This window comes from Mytilus californianus, unplaced genomic scaffold (assembly GCF_021869535.1).
Source record: "Mytilus californianus isolate M0D057914Y unplaced genomic scaffold, xbMytCali1.0.p SCAF_9, whole genome shotgun sequence".
NCBI lineage: Eukaryota > Metazoa > Mollusca > Bivalvia > Mytilida > Mytilidae > Mytilus > Mytilus californianus.
In genome coordinates this window covers 14,367,988-14,392,071 of record NW_026262745.1, presented here as the reverse complement: position 1 = coordinate 14,392,071, position 24,084 = coordinate 14,367,988, and the positions used below count along the sequence as shown (strand labels likewise).

The following is a 24,084-nucleotide window of genomic DNA, read 5'->3' as shown; positions in this document are numbered from 1 at the left end:
TCATACAATCAAAGTTCTTATATATTGCTTTTTAGCGTGATGATTGATGTACGAGAATTCGTCAGAAAGGTCACACTAGACACTAGGCAGAACAAACGTTCTTTTTTTTTTATTTAAGAAGGATTTGATAGAAAGGAGGATAAATAGTGAAGTTCTCTTTTGAAGATTAATTTGATGATAGATGTATATGAAAATATTTCTATGAACACTACAATTTTCTACAGATGGACATTTCACTATGTAATCAAATGGAAAGAAGAACATCATCGATATGTTAAATGTGTTCGAAGCTCTTTATCTAGTCAAAGCACGTAAAGGAAATGTGTGTTTTATTATTTTTCTTGTTGGTCTTCAACTCAAATTCAAAATGAGACCTGATTCCTTGAAATTATGAAAAATCATTCCTCGCATGTTTTCTTTTTTTTAGAAAGACAAATATTTACCGAAATACTAATAGTCATGGCTACTATTCTTATTTCTAAGTTATAAGTATTTCGACGACTTACAACTAAAAAAAGATACCACGTAAATCGTTTATCAGATTGAAATGAATTTCTTCGAAATGACATAATACTTATAACCTTCTTAGAGTCATATGAAACTTCAAATTATAACAAAAAGTTGAATATGTTTTATATTCTTGGATGGCTTTTACTATAAAACAAGTGTACGTGATTTTTCTTGTAAAAAAAAATCCTTTATATTATCAAAATCTTCATAAATGTACTGCTTTTGAATTTTTGTCTTCCCGTACACTAATTCGCCGATATGTTCCCGTATGCATTGACCTTAACTTCGACCTCTAGTTAGAACTTCGGCCACCGCACAGGGAAAACCGTGAGGAATGAATGTAAAGAAAAGTGCACTGGAAGGTAAATACTAATAACTGATTCCTAAAGAACAGAATTAATACAAAAAATCATTTAACAACTGTTAAGGAAAAGTTTAAATAACTAATGGAACGCATGGAAAACATAAAAAAATATATATCATGGTTATCAATTCACTTATATGTCACGTGCTCCGAGTGCTCTGTGTTGATTGTTTATCAATGTCACGATCCGTTAAACTTTGGCAACAAACTCGAAATTTAATAAGCTTTCGACCAACAATCACTGAATGAAATATTATTTGTCGATAATACGTTATAGATTCGTAATAAGTATTAAAAAAACGTGCATACAGGACGTAGTTTAGTATATAGGCATGCATGCATTGGTTCAATAATTTCGATAACATTAAAATTACAAGAAACTCGTTTCATATGACTTTAATATGTTATGTTATAAAGATTTCCTATCCTATGGGGAATACATATTTGTTTAATCTGTGTCCTCTCAAAATGTTCATCCCTAAATAATATACTTGAAAAATTGGTTATCAAATGATCTACCTGAGTTGTATACAACATAATCGAACATAATTTATATATCAAACGAGTTCACCATGGTTTTTATCATTTGGTTTTAATATTAAAACAGCAGTAAAATTGTTGTTTTAGTCATTAAATGAGGGAGAAGATACCGAGGGGACAATCCAAAACCATAAATAAAAACATACAACACCATAGATAAAAAGAAAATAATGATAAAAGTCCACAAGCCACGACACAGAAAATTCAAAATATAGTAACAAGAATCAAGAGCATGGGTGAAATTAGGTGTTTCAGAAGTAGATCCTCTTTTAATGACAACCGACGTTTTATTATACCTTTCTCTGTAGAGGATGGATTGCGAAAGAAAATATAAAAAAAACAGTATAGTTACGATACTGTTGTCAAGTCATTAAGGATTGTATATTTTGGTATTAATATTGATTCACTCATAGGGTCTTTGCATCGGAAATAAACACATTTATTCTAAAACCAGTTGTTGGCATGATACCGGTTATGTTCTTCTCATATATTTTATGAGAAGATAAGCAGGATCTGCTTACCCTTCCGGATGTAAGCATGATCTGCTTACCCTTCCGGAGCACCTGAGATCACCCCCAGTTTTTGGTGGGGTTCGTGTTGCTTAGTCTTTAGTTTTCTATGTTGTGTCTTGTGTACTATTATTTGTCTGTTTGTCTTTTTATTTTTTAGCCATGGCGTTGTCAGTTTATTTTCGATCTATGAGTTTGACTGTCCCTCTGGTATCTTTCGCCCCTCTTTTATGATGGTATGATACTAAACCCCTAACGGGAGGGATTGTACTTGATTTTCATATGATGAAGACATAATCTTTTAATCAGTTTAATTGAGGTCTGGAGCTGGCATGTCAGTAACTGCTAATAGTCCTTTGTTCATTTATGCATCATTGTCATTTTGCTTAATTTCTTTTGTTACCTATTCTGACATCGGACTCGGACTTCTTTTAAACTGAGTTTTACTGTGCGTATTGCTATGTGTTTCTTTATTCTACATTGGCTAGAGGTATAGGGGGAGGGTTGAGATCTCACAAAACATGTTTAACCCCGCCGCATTTTTGCGCCTGTCCCAAGTCAGGAGCCTCTGGCCTTTGTTAGTCTTGTATGTTTTTTAATTTTAGTTCATTTATATGTTTTGGAGTTTAGTGTGACGTCCATTTTCACTGAACTAGTACACAATTTTATTTAGGGGCCAGCCGAGGACCACCTACGGGTGCGGGATTTTCTTGCTGCGTTGAAGACCCATTGGTGGCCTTCGGCTGTTTTCTGCTCTTTGGTCGGGTTGTTGTCTCTTTGACATATTCCCCGTTTCCATTCTCAATTTTGCTATAGAGACATAATTGGCAACCTTTTCAAAGATTGGCCAAATATTCTGTCTAGAACTGTCTGGGTTTGTTTAGCAGTAGGAAAAAGATATGATGTGAAATTCTGATTTTCAATCATTTTATTATTAAGAATTCATATAATCCAAATGGACTATACTATGTCGTTAAATTTGAATCACTCAGTTCTGATTGTGAAATTGATGATTTGAATTATTGTCATCAATACTTCTAATTTCGTACTCTGTCATAATAATATTAATGATATATGTGTGAACCTAATTCAATTAATGAAAATGGTTTACCGGTAGATTGGTAGATTTCGAGGCAAGAAAAGGCGAGGGTGTCTGTCTAATAAAATCTATAACAAATATATACTAGTAGATAAATTGTGTTAACCGTTCTAAATGTCAGCTGCATTTTTACACGGATCAAAATAGGTAAATGTTCTCTTTTTCCACCGAGTACAAAAACAGCTGACATTTAAAGACGCAAAACCCATAGTTTTTTTATCTTGTAACGAATTGGGGTAATATATTTGCTTTAACTTACTGGTAAACTTATTTTCATTGCGTAATCGTTTCATGTTTAGTTCCCCTATAGAGTCTACGCGTATCAATATTTAAAAAGTGAACTAACAAAATCAGATGTATGATGGTCGGTACGTAAGAAAAACATCACTCAGGGTAAAAGCACAATTAATATCATTGAATTATATATCACAAATAAAGTTATATAAATCATTCAAAACATAGGCAAAGCAAAGAACATGAATGAGTACATTATGTGTGTATTGTGTTTTTAACGAAATGTTTGTATCCGCATTTCACATGTCACTGAACAAAAAGTGTAACATACATATCAAATCAAGTTTTTGTTACATGACTGCATAGTAGAGTCTCACTGTAAAACTTTATACTCAATAACATATTCTGGGTAACATTTAGCACCATCGTATACGACAAATTCCCTTTGTTGAAATTCACCAACAACAGAATCAAAGAACTCATTATGTTGTATACATGTTGTTTGGCAAAGCTCTTTACAGGGTGGTCTTCTTAAATGCTGCATTTTATTCTGTGTCGTAAAAACATCTCCAAGACAAACCCTCATCACAAACATTGTACACACTCCTTGGCCATCTGTAAAGAAAAGCATGTATTAATTATTCATAAACCAGAAAAAGGTTTAAGCGTACATATTTATATCAAGGTGTAAATTTATAGACTAAGAATTTTACTATGACCTCATTTTCTAGTGACCATTTTGATTTTTTTTTTCAAAAGAAACATTTTTTTGCGAACATTCGACTAAGCATGACTTACGTGAAAATTGAAAAGGTAATGGAAGATAAGATAAGATGAGATTAAATGTACAATTCTCACCCTTAATGACATAAACTTTGGAACAACTTGAAATATCTTGCCTTCGACGAATAAATAAAATTCCAATCGTAACACATACAATGATGTTACAGAACCAATATGTATGTTTAAACTTATTCTTTTATTGTCCCTTGGTAACTTCTGAATCTTTTTCGTTTATTTTTACTCGACATTAAGCATCAAACAATCAATCAATCTATTTATGTTGCATTGTTATTCTATAAACAAAGATTGCCAACAACAAGGGCTCCAAGTGACTCACATGACAAATGTGGTTCCCTTTCTAGGGTGTGTAGTCTTTGTTTGTTTCGTTTGTTCTGTTTTGGGGTTTGGGTTTGTTTACCCATTTTTAAGCGTTTGTTATGTGTTTGTTTTTTTGTTATGGGCGGGAGCTTGAGGGGGTACTTGTTGGTTTTAGTTGAAAGTTAACCTTTTATTTTTTTCATTTTCTGCTTCTATTGCGATTTCAACATTCATGATTCATTCAGTTAAGACAATTAATGTCATATTTGACAATTGTTTCCCAAGGTTTAACTTTTCATGATTTCACGACAAATATTGGATGGCAGTTTTTTGTTTGTTTTGTTTTTAAATGAGTAGATACTATCTTACCTGGTGGTGTATATTTAGCGGAAAGACTGGCTTCTTCGGCAGCGTATACTCCAGAACCCAACCACAGTGTAGGAAAGTTCAACGCTGCTAACCTAGGATCTAATCCATTTTGAAGTAGGGCATCTACTCTCTCTTTCTTTGTTCCATGGAAAAGATAAACCTCATTCAAATCTTGATTTAACTGGTGTGCTATAGTTCTGTTTACATATTGTAAAGTAGTGACTGAACCGCGTGATCTTGGTGTGTTTGCTAATGATTTACATGGTCCATTACTTATTGCTCTACAAAAAAGTCTTTGACAGTCTTGAATGTATTTCTCAAACACTTTAAGATTTTCATTTCTCATAATAGATACCACTTGGGCACAATTTATTCCAATCGTATTCAGGAATAGATGTTTGATTGATTGGAAAGTTGCGTTATCTGGTTTTACGAGTTTGAAAGGTTGTTTTGAGTGTTTTACAAGTAATTCCTTAATTGTTTTGTTACATTCAAAATGGCTCCAATTAGATGGAGGTCTTGGTTCTTCCTTGTATTTATAACGAAAATATGCTTTGGATCCTCTTTGTGGTACGGCCTGAATGATCTGATTTGGTGTGCCTGAAAGAAGAAAATCAAATTTGATCAAACAAAGTTAATCAATTATTTGAAATCACTTTGTGCTTTTTCTTTTACATTGTGTTATCACTGCTTTTTTTTTATTAATTTTAATGTAGTATTTGTCTATGGACAGTTTCATCAAATATTTCACATATTGCGTTTTGGTTCTTTTATATTGACTTAATGCATTTCAGTAATTGTTAAAGAAAATAAGACTCGAAAACACTCTCTTAAAACTGACGTTTCACTGTTTATGTTATCATTTGTTCTCTTTTCAATATTCCCACGTGTAATTAATCTTTTTTTTTTTGCTAAATACGTTTGAAGCAAGACTTACAGTTTATTTCGTTTCTGTATTGTTTTTTCTCTCTTGGGATTGCTCAAAAACACATGTGTTATATGACAGTTGTTTTCCATTCGTTTGGTGTGTTTGATCTATTGATTTTGCCATTTGATAAAGACCTTACCGTTTCGAATTTTCCTTGGAGTTCGGTATTTTTGCCATTTTATTTTTTCCTATACAGTTAATAACCATGCTGTATATAATCTTATGCGAAGTACGGCCATCGATATTTGAAGAGAGGACAACATGATTTCATATCAATATATTAAGAACTTTGAGCTCGCTTTCAGTAACTGCAAGCATTTTTAATACGATATTGTTTGTTATGTTATGTTTTTGATTTATCATATCTTAATCATATCTTAATGGATTTTTTTGTCATTGGAAAATTTGGTGTTGATGAAAGAGATCTTTTAAAGGTTTTGTTAAATATATTCAAAACTATTGCAGATTCGTTGTGGTTTAGGCGTTAACGAACTGCTGCATTTGTTATATTGTTGAAAACCGTTTGTATGTTTCCTTCTAGACTATTTTTGGTTCTTAGTTCGTGGTTTGTTATCTTATAACGTATATCCCACATTTCTTTTAATTTTTCATTTACCATTTTTTTGTAATTAGATTTATCGCTTACGGACATGTATATCATGTTCTAACTACCTTTTGTGATTATAACTGCATTATTTTGTTCATTTAATGATAAACTTATTCTATGAAGAAAGCTCCAACCATGTATGCTTCAAGTAGCTGTTGTAATTACAATATTGTCGGTTTTATGACAGCGACATGTTTCTTAAGATACCAGATTAGTTGTCTAATCATTAATTTAACCGATTGAGTCCTATTCCCGATTGTGACATTTTGACTGAGTGTGGATTACCATGGCAGTTGATGCATGCAAAGAAGGAGACACTTATTCTGTTGACGCACCCTTTCTTGCTCCCTTAGGAGTTCATATGATTTCCTCAGTTCCTATTTCTGATAAAAAATAGGAGATGCGGTATGATTGGATTTGATTTTTTGATCATTTTCATTTTGATCGGTTTATAAGATTTGAATTTCAGTAAAGTACTGTTGCCCTAATTTCTGACAAGAGGTATCACACAGAAGAGACTTAGGGGTACGCTTGATGCTTGCATACGATCCCTTAACCTTTGTTTCCTGAGTCAAACTCGTTTCAATGTCTTCTGTATAACTCCAAAGAAATAATTTTCATACCCGCACTGACTATAAAAACAAAGTTTTCCATCATCATTATGCATACCTTGTGATCGGGAAAGTTCGTTTCTGTATGCCTGCAAATAAGATAAGAAGATGTGAATAGATCCGGATGAAGTAAATTATTTATGAATAAAATTCATATCAAATTAGCTAAAAGTAATTGATCAGTATGTAAATGCTCCCGAAGAGAGCATAAATGATAGACAAGTCGATTTGGGTCATACAACTTACGTGCTTAAAGACATTCAACAACATGGTGGAAAGGACACGGCGATCAATAAATCACTTACGGTTTTTGTTTCTTTTTTGAAATTTTTCCTTAAACGTTATAAAAGAACATATGATTTCTCACAAATTTGTATATCTGGTTACCGAAAAGGATGATGATACATAAAACAAACATGCACCAATTAACTTCGAGGGCTCATCAAGTAGCAATTGCCTCATATTCATGATTCTCAAATGAAGCGTATATACTTAATGAAACCCTGAAAGATAGACAAGAATGACACTGTAACGCCATCTTATCATTATACCAGATATTCAGATATACTTATGACGTCCATTCACAAGATGCCAATTAAAATTCTAAGTAGATGAAGGTTATCCCAGAAACAGATGTGTTCTGTACACTGAAATTGCTATCATATGAACAATAGTTTACGAGGGTGAGACAGAAATCCAAAAAGGTAGTAAGCCAGGAAAAATACAGAGCCTAGCAAACGGTCTTCTCTATAGACTGGAGTCCATATATCACGCTTTGCCAACTTTAAACGATTAACAGATTAGTTTCACAGTCTACTAAACATCTGCTTACAACAGATTAATAACGAAGGCAAACAAACACGGACTTAAAAAATATATTGATTATTGATGAGGTTTCCGACAAGGGTCAGAAATCTTTTAAGATTATGTACTCATTATCGTTTTTGCATTCATCGATCAGTGAAACACATAGACAAAAACAAACATGTAAAAAAGATCAGCCTAGAAAAAAACACATTCCTACATTATATTGCTGTTACAGACAACATAGTCACGGATACAATTTGACACATCATATCAGAATATGCGCATAGTTATTTAAAGCATGCTGTATGTACTTTCTTTATATGGACATTTTGCCTTGTAATACTCTTAGTAAAAGTCGCTGGAATGGAAAAAAAGCAGCAGAAATAAGATATATTTTATTTTGCAAGCTAAACATTGCAGATTTAAATTCAAAATGAGTCATTTTAATGATATAGTACATCAATGAATTGTCTAATGACTTTATCGAAACAATGAAAGATATGACATTTTATAATTTGAAGACCTTTGTAAGATACCTGCAAGGAATTGACAAATTTATTTTTGGAATCAATCTCAAAAGTTTACATTTCATACAGTTAGATGTTTTCTTATTGAAGTCAAAGATGAGCGTAATAAGGCAAATACAACTTCATTACTGTTTTATTGATATTACAAATTCTTTTAAGATTCTTTTACCTTTTCGATGCTCGACCAAGTGATGTTACCGCCATATATAACAATTTTGATATCCGAAATGGTTGTTTGCGGATGGTGATGAAGGAAATCACGTATTGCTTCTATTAGTATGGACGCTGAAATGTCAGATGGGAATTTAAGTTCCCCTGTACCAATCGCCGGAAAAGCTATACTGTGAGTGCAATATCTACTTGCAGTTGTTAGACAGTTTTTCACAAATTTTGAAAGAACCTAGAATGGGAAACAAAAAAAGTAAATTGCAAATCACCTTTTATCTTATTTTTATAGTAAAACACATATACAAAATTCAACAAATCATTTTATCCATTGAAAAACTTTTAAAGTCTTTTAGTTGTTAAGTTGGTTTAAGCTTTAAAAACATGGACAATAATCATTTGTCTATATCTCAATAAGAACTGTTTTTAATTGAAAGGTTTTGATAATTTCGTCCACAACCGGAGCTTATTCAAATATTGAATTTTACAATTATTAGTTACCTCATCTGGTTTCGCATTCTCACCATTGGCAGTGAAGCATAACACCTTTCCGTGGTATACCTTTTTACAACTCAGGCCATAACCATTGGTAACAACAAATTCACCATTTTTTAAAGTACCGTCATAACTATCATCTATTTCATTTTGTATATTTTGTCCTGCAGCTTTTAAAACAGCGGTTGAAAGTCCTGTTGTTTGATTCAGCTGAAGATTATGTGAGCACGTGTGTACCAAAACGTCTGCCTGTTAGGTAGAAGACACTAAACAACTTCTATTGTAAAGCAAAAGTCTCTGAAGTCATGACTTAGTAGAGTCGGTTCGAAACACAATATTAATTTAAATTCATGTTTTCGATGGATAGATATTTAGCATTCACTAGGTAATTTTAAATTACCATCGATTAACAGTGCAATGGTGAACAAAGAGACGCAATATCCCACTCGGATATATTATTATTATTCATACTGGAAAAACACACATCCTAGATGGACAGCAGTTTAAGGGATTTTTTCAGTTTTTTCAAATCACCAAGTCTGGTACAGAAACCAAAGTCTCCACGACTTGTTATTTTGTCATGGTTTTCTTGATAGAGGGTTGCTTCTGGGATAAAAGCTATTGAACCAAGTGTATTCCAAATAGTAAAGTTGAAATCATCATAATTTGGTTCACCTTGATGACCAGGATTTGATCTACATGTCAACTCCACAATCATAGCCTCTAAGCAACTGTAATACAAGTGGGATTTTCAGCTAGCTATAAAACCAGGTTAAACCCACCATTTTCTTTGGAAAATACCACACCAAGTCAGGAATATGGCAGTTGTTTTTCACTTGTTCTGTTGATTGATAGAGTTCGATTTTTTCAGTTTTTTTGGAATTCCCCATTTTGAATTTGAAAATCTGATGCCTAAAGTTGAGCAGGAACTGCTTACTCTTCTAATGCACCTTAGTTTACCCCAGTATTTTGGTAAGATTTATGAGGCTCAATCTGCTGTTTTCATATAATTTCGGAAACTGTTGTTTTTAAAAGGTTTAAATTAGTTATTTCAGATTTCAATTCTCCCCTTCTAACATTAATCAGTAGGCTAACAATACCGTAAATTACCACTAAACGGCAGTCGTTTTAAAATTCATAGGTCGAATGCCACATCTTCAAATGCCAGTTGTCATCTCTGTAAAGTTTTATTGAATTTTTAAAATTCCAAACTCAGATGATCATCATGATCAGTGACATTTCCATTAAGTATCATTTGTACACTTTCTCATTTTTCGCATTTGTTCTGTTTCCATGGTAACGGCGGCCATTAAAAAAATTCAAAGGTACAACTGCACATCTACACATGGTGCTTCTCATATGCTGATGTGTCATTAACATTGGTCCAGTAGTCTCCAAGAAAAGCCTCGGAAAAAAGTGAAGGTATAATAATAACCCAAAAAAAAGAAACGGAGGATAAGCAATATGTCACCCGACATTGTCGTATGGGTGACATAATCATAAAACAAAATAACACTTCATCAAAGAACTATCGCAGTTACTAAAGCCAACTCAAACCTGTTGATATAAAATCATGTCGTCTGATAATATTAGTTGATATACTTCAGAAAAGATTTCAGCAGCGTCATAAACAGTACTGGAAGACAAGATATTAATTAGACAATGTACAGAATTGATACGCAACATTTAACAAAAAACAAAACAACATTTTTTTAAGTACTGGTTCAAACTATGTACATGTGTATTTGCGACAGACATTAACACCAAGGAAAAGAAAATAGAAAGGAAACGGCATTCTATTTTCATAAATTATGATATGAACATTATTTTGAGAAATGGTATTATTAAGGCTTTAAAAAGTATCATGGTCACTGTTAATGTTTGAATCACAAGTAGATAAATCTCATTTGTATATTTATTTAGAAAAATCTGGATTGTAAGCAGAGATTATATTATCATAATACCAATTGGCTTTGTGACAAATACCTATCAAGTAATGTGGCTGTTGGTCTTTATGAAAATTTGCCATGACAGTTAAGAATATGGATTGTTAACAGAAAACCATTATCATAATTTCCACAAGCATTGTGAAAAATATTTATCACAAATTAATCAATGGATGTTCTTCGCGTCATTATGAAGGTTTGCAATTAACTGTGATTCATGATTCTGCAGTATAAGAGGAAACAGTCAGCCCCTTTAGAATACCAATCACTTGGAAGTACAATTTATCTCCAAATTAAATGTACTTATTGATAAAGACACATCAATTATGTTTCGTCTGAACCAATGTTTAACTGAACAAGTACCTGTTTCTGTGTCAGATCTCCTACCATGACTTTAACAGTTGTTTTCCCAAGTGTCTTGCTTCCAGACGTCCTTTCCATTAACCCCCTGGCCTCATTCCCTGTAAATTATTAAACAGGCACATTTAGACATAATGCAAGGTTACTTATACTTAGTTTTCTTCAAAATTGAATGAACTGTTCTTATTTTCTGCTTACTATTGTATTAAATTTCTACATCTGTAGCTTCAATTACCATTTATTGATTTCCATTAATAATAACATTAATGGAAACAATTTTCTGCACCATATGCGCATTTCGAAAATAATGTCTCTTTCGTGATGCTCGCGGACAAAATATTTGAAAATCCAAAGGTTTTAAAAAAAAATGAAGATCTAATAAACCAAAAAAGACAAAATAGAATAACCAAAGTCATGCAAGGAATCAGAGTTTTGCATGAGGGAGATATATTCTTTGATTTAAAATAATTTTCAAATTATGTAACAGTAAATTTTAATAACACAAAATCTGTATTGTGGTACAAGTCCCGAAAAACTGGTAACTGGGTTGGTGATACACTCGGATACTACCGTTCACCAGCAATGGTATCGACGCAGTGTTAGAAATAACATTAAAGGTACATATTTTCCTTAATAACAGAAATTATTCATTCTTAACAACTTGAAATTATAAACCTTTTAGTCTGGCTCTTCTTCTTGCTGCTGCAACAAAATTCTGAAATCAAATATAAATCATCAATATTACTGTCTTTTCTACATTGTCCAAAGATGTCGTCTTTGAATTATTATAAAACTATTAGCGTTTGATTCAACGTCTTCAATAACTAACTGTTTTGCCTTTGAAAAAAACAATTAAGATATGCGATGTGAAGCTAGCAAGGATTATTCAGTAGTTTTGAATAATGTATAAAATGAACGGGTGAACGAATCGAATTCCTGATAGTTCTATTTTGAAATACCTACTGCGGATCCTCGCACTTTCAATGCTCTCTACACAATTCATTTTAAAAATCAGAATAGGATTTGTCATTTCAATAATGGAAGTATTTTGGTTTCAATCAATGTACAATGGTGTACTTCATTTAGAGGCAACTGTTGTTTACGGATGTTCAAATCTCATAAATCTTTCTTTTTTTTTAAATGAACTGAAGGAATCCAATAAATCCCAAAAGGAGTGAAATCAATAAAGGATGCTCGCAGTTACAAAAGCTTTGTTTCGTAAAAGTCAAAGGTCAAGTGAAGTAAAAACATTATCTTGTTTTAAAGGGACAAATAATACTTTGTAAAATTACACTCTGATTTGAAATAATATCTCTGAAACTAACATCTTCAAGATTCTTGATTAATATCATGTGTGGTTGAATTATTTTTTAAACGTTACTTAAATTTGTGAGCGTCACTGATGAGTCTTTTGTAGACGAAACGCGCGTCTGGCGTAAATATAAAATTTCAATCCTGGTATCTATGATGAGTTTATTTGCAGTTGATAAACTCAGAAATCATTAAGAAACTAACGTGCCAACTTCCTTATGTAAAGTTGAGCTTTTATGATTTTGGCTATTCTAATTGGTTTCCTTTGGATTATATTCCTCATTAAGTTGTTAAACATGCCAGGCTTTTAATTTATATTTATATATATTCCAGTAGATACTGTAGTTCAGGCCTTGTGATTCCTATTATGAGTTTTCTACATGGGAGGATGCTGCTTGCAAGGAATCTATTGAAACCAGTGGTCTAAATGATAAAAGTGAAGCAGCACTACGAATATTTATTAGACGCCATCATGATTTGGTTGACCGCTATATAAAATCTGTGTTAAATGTGACTTTGGATATGTTCTGCTGGTCTTGGTTTGAGCAGCACTAGTGGTGCTACTAGTTGAACATGAAAGCACCTGAGTTCACGCCTTGATTTTTGATTGTTACTCTAGATTAAGATTATGTAATATTACTGTGTGTGTCTGTCTTTCTTTATTTTTTTGGTTATGTTGTTATCAGGTTTCCTTCGACTTATGGGATTTTTCATTGACCCTTTAGAATAAATCTTTTTCTCTACATGCAAACATACCTCATACATTTGGTCCTGGTAAACAACACATATTACTAGTTCCAACTTTGGATTGTGATTTTGTTCGTTGTACCTTTCAACTGCTTCGAACAATGCATCAGCTACGACATTTGGATTGTAGTTCAACTTGCCAGTTCCAAGGGCAGGAAACGCAATTGACTGATGTCCCAAACTATCAGCTTTTTTGAGACACACATTAAGTGCTGTATGAATATACTTCAAAACAAAAGATATATATGTAATTATTGGAAGACAAAACTATTTCAGCGTGTACAATGAATCTTCACAACAAAATTTCAAGTTCTATTTGTCCTAACTTTTCGACGTATGTATGCACGCTTGGCTTTTAAATGTTAAGGCTTGAGTTTTCTTGTTAAAGGTTGATTTAGAAAAGTGCTTTGGACACACGAAAGGAGTAGAGCCAGAAACCCACCAAAACGGCCCTCGTAAAGTTTTTTTTTTTTAACTTCAATTAATAAAGTTAATCTAATGGGTATGTATGCTAAATGTATGATATTTGAAAGTATCATATAAAATGTTGTATATCTGCTTTATATTTATTAATTTATTAGCCTGAAATAGAAATATATTTCTTTTTCGTCTATTTTCTAGAAATGTTCAAGTTTTTCCACTTTTTTTCATGATTTGTATGTGGCGCCGACCCTCGCTCTTTGAAATTTGTGTTGAAATGTACAAAATATGGTATAATAAGAATATTTTAGCAAAAATATTTGTGGTAGAAGTGCGGCGCCGCTGTTAGTTTATTTTTTTTCAGAAAACTGTTATAAAATTTGCAGAATTGTACAAAAATCTGGTTTTTATGAAATTTCCCTACATTATAACGTCACAATTACGTCACTAATGACGCAATTGATGAAAATCTGTTTTAACTGAAACATATACACATATGTTTTAATAAAATTTCCCTACATTATCACAGTAAAAAATTAAGATTTTTAGTGGCAAAATTATGGGTTTATGAAGTGTTATCTACATTTGGACAGGGCGTTGAAAATAAACAATGCACAGAAAACACGCTTGTCTGAAATCACTGCCTTTTACAAGTAAAGAATTTCAAATAAAACGGCCGTTTTGATGTTTGCAGGAAGAGACACAATAAAAGAAGTAACAATCAAATGTAGTCTAGCAGTTAATGATTGAATGCGGTTGAATTGGTACTTTGTGGTCAATTAAGATCTGTTTCATCTAGTTCAGAGAATGGAAGGGTCAACCAGACAGCAACGCAAATTCCAAAAAAAATGACTTCTAGATATCAACATTAAATCTTTAAAAAGCAATGAATCTTAATACAATGTCAATGTATTAATTACCAGCTCGTTGAAAAAGAGTGCATACATTTAATAGAAGCTATAAAAAACTGATTAACATGAAACGCATAAAATAACAAAACATTGAGACATATCAAACGACAGTGTTGCTCAGTTTTTAGTTTTCTATGTTGATTTTTGTATACTATTGTTTGTCTTTTGGTCTGTTTCTTTTTTTCCTATGCGTTATCAGTTTGTTTTCGACTTATGAGCTTGAATGCCCCTTTGGTATCTTTCACCTCTCTTTTAATGTCGAGGTTCAAACTTCTAACTTCTTCTGAGCCACTGAAAGCATTTCAAAGTACCTAGCCTGCTGATATGAAATCTTGTTCTCCGTAACTCTTATATCGGTTGCCGTATTTTAGATAATATTTCATATAAGAAAGACGTAAAAGTACAGGGAGACACGATAATGTACAAAGCCTATAAAAATATGTAAAGAATTTTAAGCAAGAAAAAGTACTCACATCTATGAATTAGCTAATTGAATCGATGTTCATTCTATTAAAAAAAACCTGCTGCAAGGTTTCAGTCTCAGTCTATTATGCTTTAATGTACATAACTTTTCAAATATATTTTAATCAACTATTTGATTATGTCATTATTTGTAGTCGCCTTTGTCTTCATTTTCAGATAACAATGTATAATATTTTTTCATTCGGTGAAAGAAATTTGCTTTACTTCGTTTGCGTCTATGACTCCATTCAAATCACTTTTAACTACTCACCAAACTCAACAACCTCCAAAATTAGATCAATGCAATGGATACACTGTTCAGAAAGTCAGATGTTAATATTTATTTGCTGATATTTTTCTCTACATTTGTAGTGAGTCAATCGACGTGATATGAAGAATGTAATGTCATGTTTAGTCTGTTCACGTGACATGATCGTCTATTCAACATGCAAACTAAAAATAAATTGTAGAACTACACTACTTTAAAACGCGTATGAAATGAAAAGTAGCTTGCAGATTACATGTAGTACAGGTTTGACGTGTTTTAGGTACGATTTATGAATGTGCGGATTAATAGTATTTGGTTTGTGGCATATAAATAATAAACAAACCTTTTCATCTTCAGAATCATTGTAACGTGGAAGATATATATGGAATATCTTTAAAGCTTCTAAATAGCCAGGTCCAGTAATTGCAACATCACCAGGGTTAATATTAAACGGATATTTAACGTCACATTCACTTTGAATACTGTTTCCAGCAGCTGACAGGATTGCCTTGGATGATGGCCCTGCTTTGTCAAGTTTTAACTCAGCATTCGTGGTATTGACTATCACATCAATCTATGCAAATTTAAAAAATTTAAAAAAAATAAATAACATTGCATTTTCGTGATACAACATATTTGTTATGAAAAAAAGAAACGGCCAAAGTATATTTAGCAACTTTTTAATCACTGTTATTTTGTAGTCGTTGAGTTAAGTTTTCTCTTTTTCTTTTCAGTTTTATTGAATTATTTTGCTTTCTATCAAGAATTTTTTTTTTGTATATATAACTCGTTTAACAGATGAGCTTTTGTATCAAACATTGCATAAAAGGATAATCAGCATTAACAAAAATATACTAAAACTGATATTCACAAATTACTTTTCCGTTTTTGATTAAAGGCGGGTCTGATTAAGATTTGCAGATTGATAAATATTTTTAAACGGATAAATTCAGAATATTTCATTCTGATGTCTTTTGAAATTCAAATCGCTTACATATCTTTATTAATGATAGGTTTGTTAAATTCTGAATTCATGCATGTACTTTGAAGTCTCTTTGCAATTAAACATTTTTTTTTTTGACACATAGCAAAAAAAAAGTATTTTAGACGAGACTAGTTTATAAATGTACTTATTATTTCCGGTATTTAAATTAGACTGGATGCAATGTCTATTATTTCCGGTATCTAAATTAGACTGAACGCAATGTATATGATTTTCACAAGCACCCCGGACGTAACAAAATATTGTATATATAAGATTTTTTACATAGTATGTTTCCCTCTTGATTCAACTGTTAATTAAGATATATAATAAGTACGACTAATTCTACAAAAGTTATGAAGCAAAGATTTAAAAAACAAAGAAAAAAAATGTTTTACTTCTTGAGTAGTGATGTTCCCTTTCACAATACTAACAGCCGTTCGGCCAATCTGTAAGTACCCATTTCTTCTTCCTAAATGTTTGAACATTTCTAAATTATTATTGTTCATGAATTAACACTTTTGGAATATACAAGCATAATGAAAAAAACATTTTTGGGAAAGACAAACATATAGGAATAACCACTTTTAGTATAACGTCACGGTACCCAAATTGCACTGAGTACCCAAAATGCACCTATTCAACATAAACAGCTGAGAAATTCTTAAAAGTTTTCTTTGAGACTAAAAAATTTGTATTTTAGTTATTTGACATTATACACGTCTTACAAAATAGGTGAATATATTCAAATATACACTAAACGTTCACAGTGTATATCAACAGATGAAGCTTTCACTGGAAAAGAAAAATGTACGAAAACGCCGCCATGCGACGTTCACAAAAAGTCATCTTTTAAAAATGAACAAAAAAAATATGTTACAAGCATCCCTTTTAAAAAAATGAATAGTGAGCATGTACTAATGTCAAATGTTCGAAATATTTGAAAAAATAAAACAAAACATCTGTTATTTGATTTTTAATGATGTGAATTTAAGCATGGATGCAATTTGGGTACTCCTCATTACGGAATCATGGATAGTTTGGAGGTCGATTCAAACCCATTTTTCTATGACTCAATAGGGATTAAAAATCAAATTGGTGTACCTATATAATAAAGAAGGACACGGCTACAAAATAAAGACAGAATGGAAATTTTTGTCTTTATCATAAAAAAACTTAGGTGAAAAAACTGTCAAAATAGGTGCAATTTACGGTACAGTTTTTTAGTACTGATAAGTGTCAGTACAGGTTTTTGTTTCTTTCAAAAACTTTTGTTTTCTGTATTTTTTTAAGGTTCGCATTAGTTTGTGTAACGTTGTTTTAGGAAGTGACTATGACAAGATAGGAAAAAGATACCAAATGGATATTTAAACTCATAAGTCAAAAGTAAACTTACAATGGAATGGCAAAAACAAAAAAACATTAAACAAACACAGCATAGAAAACTAAAGGCTGAGCACGAACTCCACCAATAACCGGGGTGCTCTCAAGAGCTCCTAAATGGTAAACAGATGTGGCTCACTTATAACAGTAATCCAACTCATGATGGAAGACGCATATACAAAATCGTTTGAACATGAAATACAAATAGATCCATGAATATTTCAGAAAGCAAACATCCCTGATCTCATAGATATTTCTTTCGGATGAAAATAAGTCCAAATGCAGGATCGTAGGCAGAACAGTAGGTGAATTGTTAATATTATTAATAAGACGCGTCCTGGTCATCCGTTGTTAGTCAAAAAAATATTGTAAAACTTTTGTATATCATTGAATAACATTTTTTTCATTTCTTGTCTTTTGTGTGTGTGTGTGTGTGTGTGTGTGTGTGTGTGTGTGTGTGTGTGTGTGTGTGTTTTTTTTTTTTTTTTTTTTTTTTTTTTTTGTCTAATTAATATAAAAATAAGGAGACAACTATATAAATTAATATAAAAATAAGGAGACAACTATATATCCACCAAAGTTCAAATAAAGTGGATGTAAGACCGTACGGCCTTCGACAATGAAAATCCAAAAAACTAACGGCCTAATTCATAAAAAAATAATTTACGAAAGACAAATATGACAGACATGAACCAACGACAACCACTGAACTACACGATCCCACTTCACATTTATTTAACAATCAGCAAATTAAGAAAAGTAATTTTTAAAACTGTAACAATGTGTTTCGATATCAATAATAAAAAATCGGGTAATAATGTATTATTACAACCTTTTAAATATAAGTCAATCAATGAAATGAAAGTTGTTAAAGTTCGTTTTTTTTTTAGTTTTTATTGTGAAATCAATAACAATGTAACTCTCGATTGCACTTACGTTTGATATAATCATTTGTAGGTACGTTAAAGATAAAAAGTTCAAACCCTAACAGCAAAAAATTAACTAAGGTTAACATTGCCAGAAGGAGTTGCAAGAATAATTAGTTGAGTATATTTTCAAAATTACAAAAGTAAAAAGAAGTCAAGATGAATAGTTTTACCATGCCAATACGGATTAAAGTACTGGCTACAAGGTCGATAATACTGACAACACACAGATAGAGGTACTCATAAAATAATATTTCATTTCAAGGAGAACTACACAAGTTTATGACATGCCTTTAATGGATACTAAATCTAAATGATATATTCTGACTTTAAATTTTCTGGTGATAATTATTAGCCGGGTAATTTCCTTAAAAGTAAGGTCCAAACACCCTCAGGGAGCCCTTATTTCCATCGATTTAGACAGTTCTTTTATACCATACTTCAAAGTGGTGCTTTTAACGGGGCATTAGCTGTCAAATTCATGTTCACCGATTTGATTCAAACTCTCATATTTGATTTATAACCTAATTAAATGTATATCCAACTTACAAAATGTCTAAAATGAACAATTAACAATGCATGGACTCGATAATATGTATTCGTATTTCGTGCGTATTTTAGTCTAGACGCCATCTAATTAACCATCGAGGTGACCTCAGAATACTGCCGACGGTCATATAACCCAATGTACACATAAATATAGATATAAATTGATAGTGAACACGTGCAATTGAACTTTTCTAGGTCTGTTTGATTTCATATTAAAGGTTAAACAAATATGTTTATCATCGTTTTTACCTGTATAAGAATGAGTTATTGTAGATCGAATCAGTTAATCAAATGATTTACCTTTTTTTCACTTTCAATGTTAACATTCTTTTCCTTTTAATAGCTGAACACGCCTAGTTCATGCGTAACCCACCTCTAGCTAAGGAGTTAAATAAAAGGTCACTTGTATACGGATTCAATGAGATCGAATTATTCACTTGCAAGCGAATAATTCATCGGCGATATTTGTTAGCTTATTTTGACAAAATTGAACCGAACTGGCTGCTAAAAGCGAATTATTATTTCACTATTTTACTTTCATTAATGATTGAACAAAAAAAAATCAAATTTAATTTTTTTTTATATCTTATAGCTAATGCCCCTTTAAATATGTTAGATGCATAGAGTATTTTGTTTTCCAAACTTTCGTGCCGAGCCTACTTGTTTAAGATTGTTACAGATAATACAGATATTTGTAAAGAACCGATATGAAATAGAAAACTTATAATATATTATATAAGAACAAAAAGAAACAGATTATACGTTTATTTAATTTTTTTATTATTTCTTTTTTTAACATTCGGTCAAACTTACTTAGTGTTAATGCATGGTAATTTGTTTTGTTTAACAAAACGAAAGTTGTATAAGTAAAATCGACGGTTCGTTGGTTTCATCATTTAAATCATCAAACATATTGGTGTAACGAAATTGAAAAACAATCATAAATTGGAACTTTATAAAAGTGATATTCATATAAGAAGAGATACTGTGAGAGTGTATCAGTACTGTTACTGCGCACTAGATTTTGACATCCTGCCAAATCATAATTGAGATAAATGTATTCCTTTAGTTATTTCAATTTGTTTAATTTAACTTAAAATATTCTTACAGACTGCTGTTGAATATTTTCATGTTAAAAAAAAGCCAAAAATTAAAATATTATATGTAAAAATACTACAGAATTATTGTCTTACCACTCATTTTATTATGTTATGATGCTCCATCAATCCTTTTATTGATAAGACTACTGTCAAATATTAGTTTTTATTTGTTGTTAGAAACAAAAGACAAGGATGTATTATATATATTGTTGGAATTTTATGGTATAAAAATAGAATTAAATTGAAAAAGAATTGCTTTCTTTGTATTTTACTTAGTAATAACAAAACGATTAGCTGTGTAAAGTGGCAAATTAATGATTTATGAGTTTTCAATGTCCATTTAGTATCTTCCGCCTTTGAAATCAGAAAAGATATTTGAACTTGGAGTTCGGTATTTTTGCTTAATATACTTTTTTTCCCCGAAAACATGTTTATATTTAACTTTTATTTGAAGCGAATTATTTCCCTTTGATGAAACTTGCACCAATTCAATGTTTTCTTTTCTTTATTGCAACACTAGTCGAAGATTTTATGTCAATGAAAAGAATCTTGCAGCTTTTTGGAAGGCCGTACGGTGACCTATAGCTGTTAATTTCTGTGTCATTTTGGTCTCTTGTGGAGAGTTGTCTCATTGGCAATCATACCACATCTTCTTATTTTTTATATTTTGGATTTTTTTTTTTCATATATGATTTTTAACACAGACTTCATATCATTACTACAACAGAAAAGCAAGCATCACCTATGTCACCTTATGAACAAGTTCTGCCTTTTCGGTCAATCAGATTTATTATCGATTATACGGTTACGTAGCTATATGTGGCCAATTGGAACGAACAACGTACTTTAAAACGATAGCAGATTTTTTACGTTTTATTTCACGCATAACTGACATAGGTTTTGTAACTGAGATCCTGAGTACCCCTTTGTTTTTGGTTAATAGGATTTAAGTTTTAATCTTAAGTGTTGTATTTTGTGCTATTTTATTTTCATTGTCTATGGTCTTGTCTATACTTTTACCTAAAATCCCATATTTTCAGTTTAAATTTTTAAAGTTAAATAAATTTTAGATTTAAAAAAATCATGTACCTTGTTCTTATAATAAAACAATTATAAATATTCATAAAAACAAATAATTGTTCATAGAAACAAATAATTATTCATAAAAACAAATAATTGTTCATAAAAAAGAAATATTTGTTCATAAAGTGTTCATAAAAAGTTCAATATATCTTCATGAAATGTTCAATATATATTCATACACACAAAATTTTAATTAAAAAAAATAAAAATATGTGTTCATAAAATAAAATATATATTCTTAAAATTTATAAATACGTTCAATAATTTGCATAATGGGATACCTCGTTGCTTTTGTAACAGTGTATTTGATTGGGTATGCACTGAAACCGGACCGGACGGGACTCCGGACCGGACGGGACTCCGGACCCGGACTTTGATCTGAAACCCGGACCCGGACTTTGGTCGGAAACCCGGACCCGGACTAGATGCCGGACCAGGACTGATAAAATTATGGGGAAAATTTTTTAAATTTACTATCATTAGGTTCTCCTTTTAAGGTGAAGGAAGTTAATTTTGGAGCACTGATATTGGATGTATGATAAAATATACAGATAGGTTAGCACTAAAGGTTAATGTCTTATACTATAAATATACTATTTATACTGGATAGATGATTCCATTTGCAATTTATGTAGAATATGTTCAACATTTAGGGCACATTAAAGCACTATGCGGCAAATATGCAGGAAAAGAAAATAGTTTAAGCACTATTTAGTAAGATGTCCAAATAAATAATAGGTAGGTAGCCCCTTAAAATCTAGATAGAGATATATGTTATATATATAAATATAAGCACTTCTCAAGCGGATTGTCGTTATTTTAGAAAAGCCTAAAATACTTCTAGATATGCCTTCACTACGCCCTCATCCCTACCCTGCCATCTGTCTCATTCTACTGGTATGCATATTGTAGCACAGAACAGCCGTGTGAGGTTTTCTAGCTCTATGTAGTGTTGTTGTTTCATATGGAATCCATAGTTAAGGCTTTTGTGAGTACAGTTCATCACAATTTTTATAAGCATGTCACAGTCGACCAATATGAATAAGAAGATGTGGTATGAGTGCCAATGAGACAACTCTCCATCCAAGTCACAATGTATAAAAAGTTAACAATTATACGGCCTTCAACACGGAGCCTTGGCTCACACCGAACAGTAAGCTATAAAGGGCCCCAAAATGACTAGTGTAAACCTATTCAAACAGGAAAACCAACGGTCTAATCTATATGAAAACGAAAAACCAGAAACACCTATGAACAACACAAACAAACGACAACCACTGAACAACAGGCTCCTGACTTAGGACAGGTGCATAAAAATGCAGCGGGTTTCAAGTTCTGATAGAGCCCATTCTTTAAGCTTTCCAGGTATAATTTTATATTTTGGAGGTGCATTTCACGTGTATGCTTAAGTCTACTGCATGAAAGTATGAAGTGTTCTAGATCTTCATCTATTGTATTACACAATGCACATATTGGGGATATATTCGTATTGTGTTTAGATCTAACTATCTGCTGCATATATGTTTGTGTTACTAGTCTGCTCTTTAATTCTCCTGTTTTCACATTAGTTCGGTTGATTCCTGTAAACTGCAAGATAGTATGCGGCATAACGGATGGGTTGTCCTGTATTTGAAGGTATTTCAATGTCTTTTTATTATAGTGGTCTTCAAAGCACACTTCATACTGTATTTATATTTATACATGTTATAAAAAATATCTAAGTTACATTTCTGTCGATGTGTATTTATTTCGTATACTCTTACGTCCGGACTCACATAAAATTATTGGCGTAAAAAATATAGGTGAGTCCGGGCTGTGAACTGAAGTGATCCCGGACTTAAGATTATATGATTCTCTCATGCAAAAAAAAATAAAGTCCGGGATCATTTTAGGCCACAACCCGGACTCACTTATTCAATATTAGATCATTTCGTTTATACCGAAAGAAATGGTTTAATCAAATAATTATTTTCATTTATGGAAACTCGGTGGCGTCTTCTGAGAATTCTCCTAACATTTTTTTATGTGCTTTCGAAATTTATCTTGCAAATATGTATACAATCTTCTATTTACCATAAATAAAATTAAATATATATAAATATTATCAAAACAATAAAAATTATTGACACTGACGAAGCCTATTTGTTCAGCCGAAATATTTGTCAACGCGATTTTATAACATCATCTTCGTATATTACCTTAGACTCTTTAATTTATTTCCTTATCTGCGCAGTATCGTCTATTCTAGACGATCCGGTGCTAAAAAAATTAACTTCCTTCCCTCAGTAGGATGCACAAAAGGAGAACCTAATGCTAGTAAATTTGAACACTTTCCCCACATAATTTTCTCAGTCCTGGTCCGGCATCTAGTTTGGGTCCGGGTTTCAGACCAAAGTTATTGAACGTATTTATAAACTTTTTAGACTGGGTTCCAACTATGTTTAATCACCTTGTTCTATAATATGTAATATGATCATTTATCTAGACAGGAGAACCAGTCTATAAATGTTTAAGAACATACATTTTATTTTATGAACACATATTTCTATTTATTTGAATGGAAATTTTGTGTGTATGAATATATTTTGAACTTTTCATGAATATATATTTAACTTTTTATGAATATATATTTAACTTTTATGAACAATTATTTAATTCTATGAACAAATATTTCTTTTTTATGGTCACTTATTTGTTTTTATGAACAATTATTTGTTTTTATGAATATTAATAATTGTTTTAAGAACAAATATTTCTTTTTATGAACAAT

The 24,084-nt window shown here is 31.6% G+C and overlaps 1 protein-coding gene across 1 annotated transcript; it reads right to left on the bottom strand.

Annotated features, from left to right (window-relative positions):
- Nucleotides 1-3,104: 3,104 nt before the first annotated feature.
- Nucleotides 3,105-20,409, bottom strand: LOC127714538 (protein mono-ADP-ribosyltransferase PARP14-like). Its single transcript, XM_052220618.1, has 11 exons — nt 20,325-20,409; nt 16,672-16,745; nt 15,635-15,865; nt 13,240-13,455; nt 11,848-11,887; nt 11,176-11,273; nt 8,873-9,115; nt 8,376-8,606; nt 6,931-6,961; nt 4,727-5,326; nt 3,105-3,871 (listed from the first exon to the last, which is right to left on the bottom strand). The coding sequence occupies exons 1-11, from the start codon at nt 20,329-20,331 to the stop codon at nt 3,630-3,632; spliced, it is 2,013 nt and encodes a 670-aa protein (XP_052076578.1). The 5' UTR covers nt 20,332-20,409; the 3' UTR covers nt 3,105-3,629.
- Nucleotides 20,410-24,084: the final 3,675 nt, after the last annotated feature.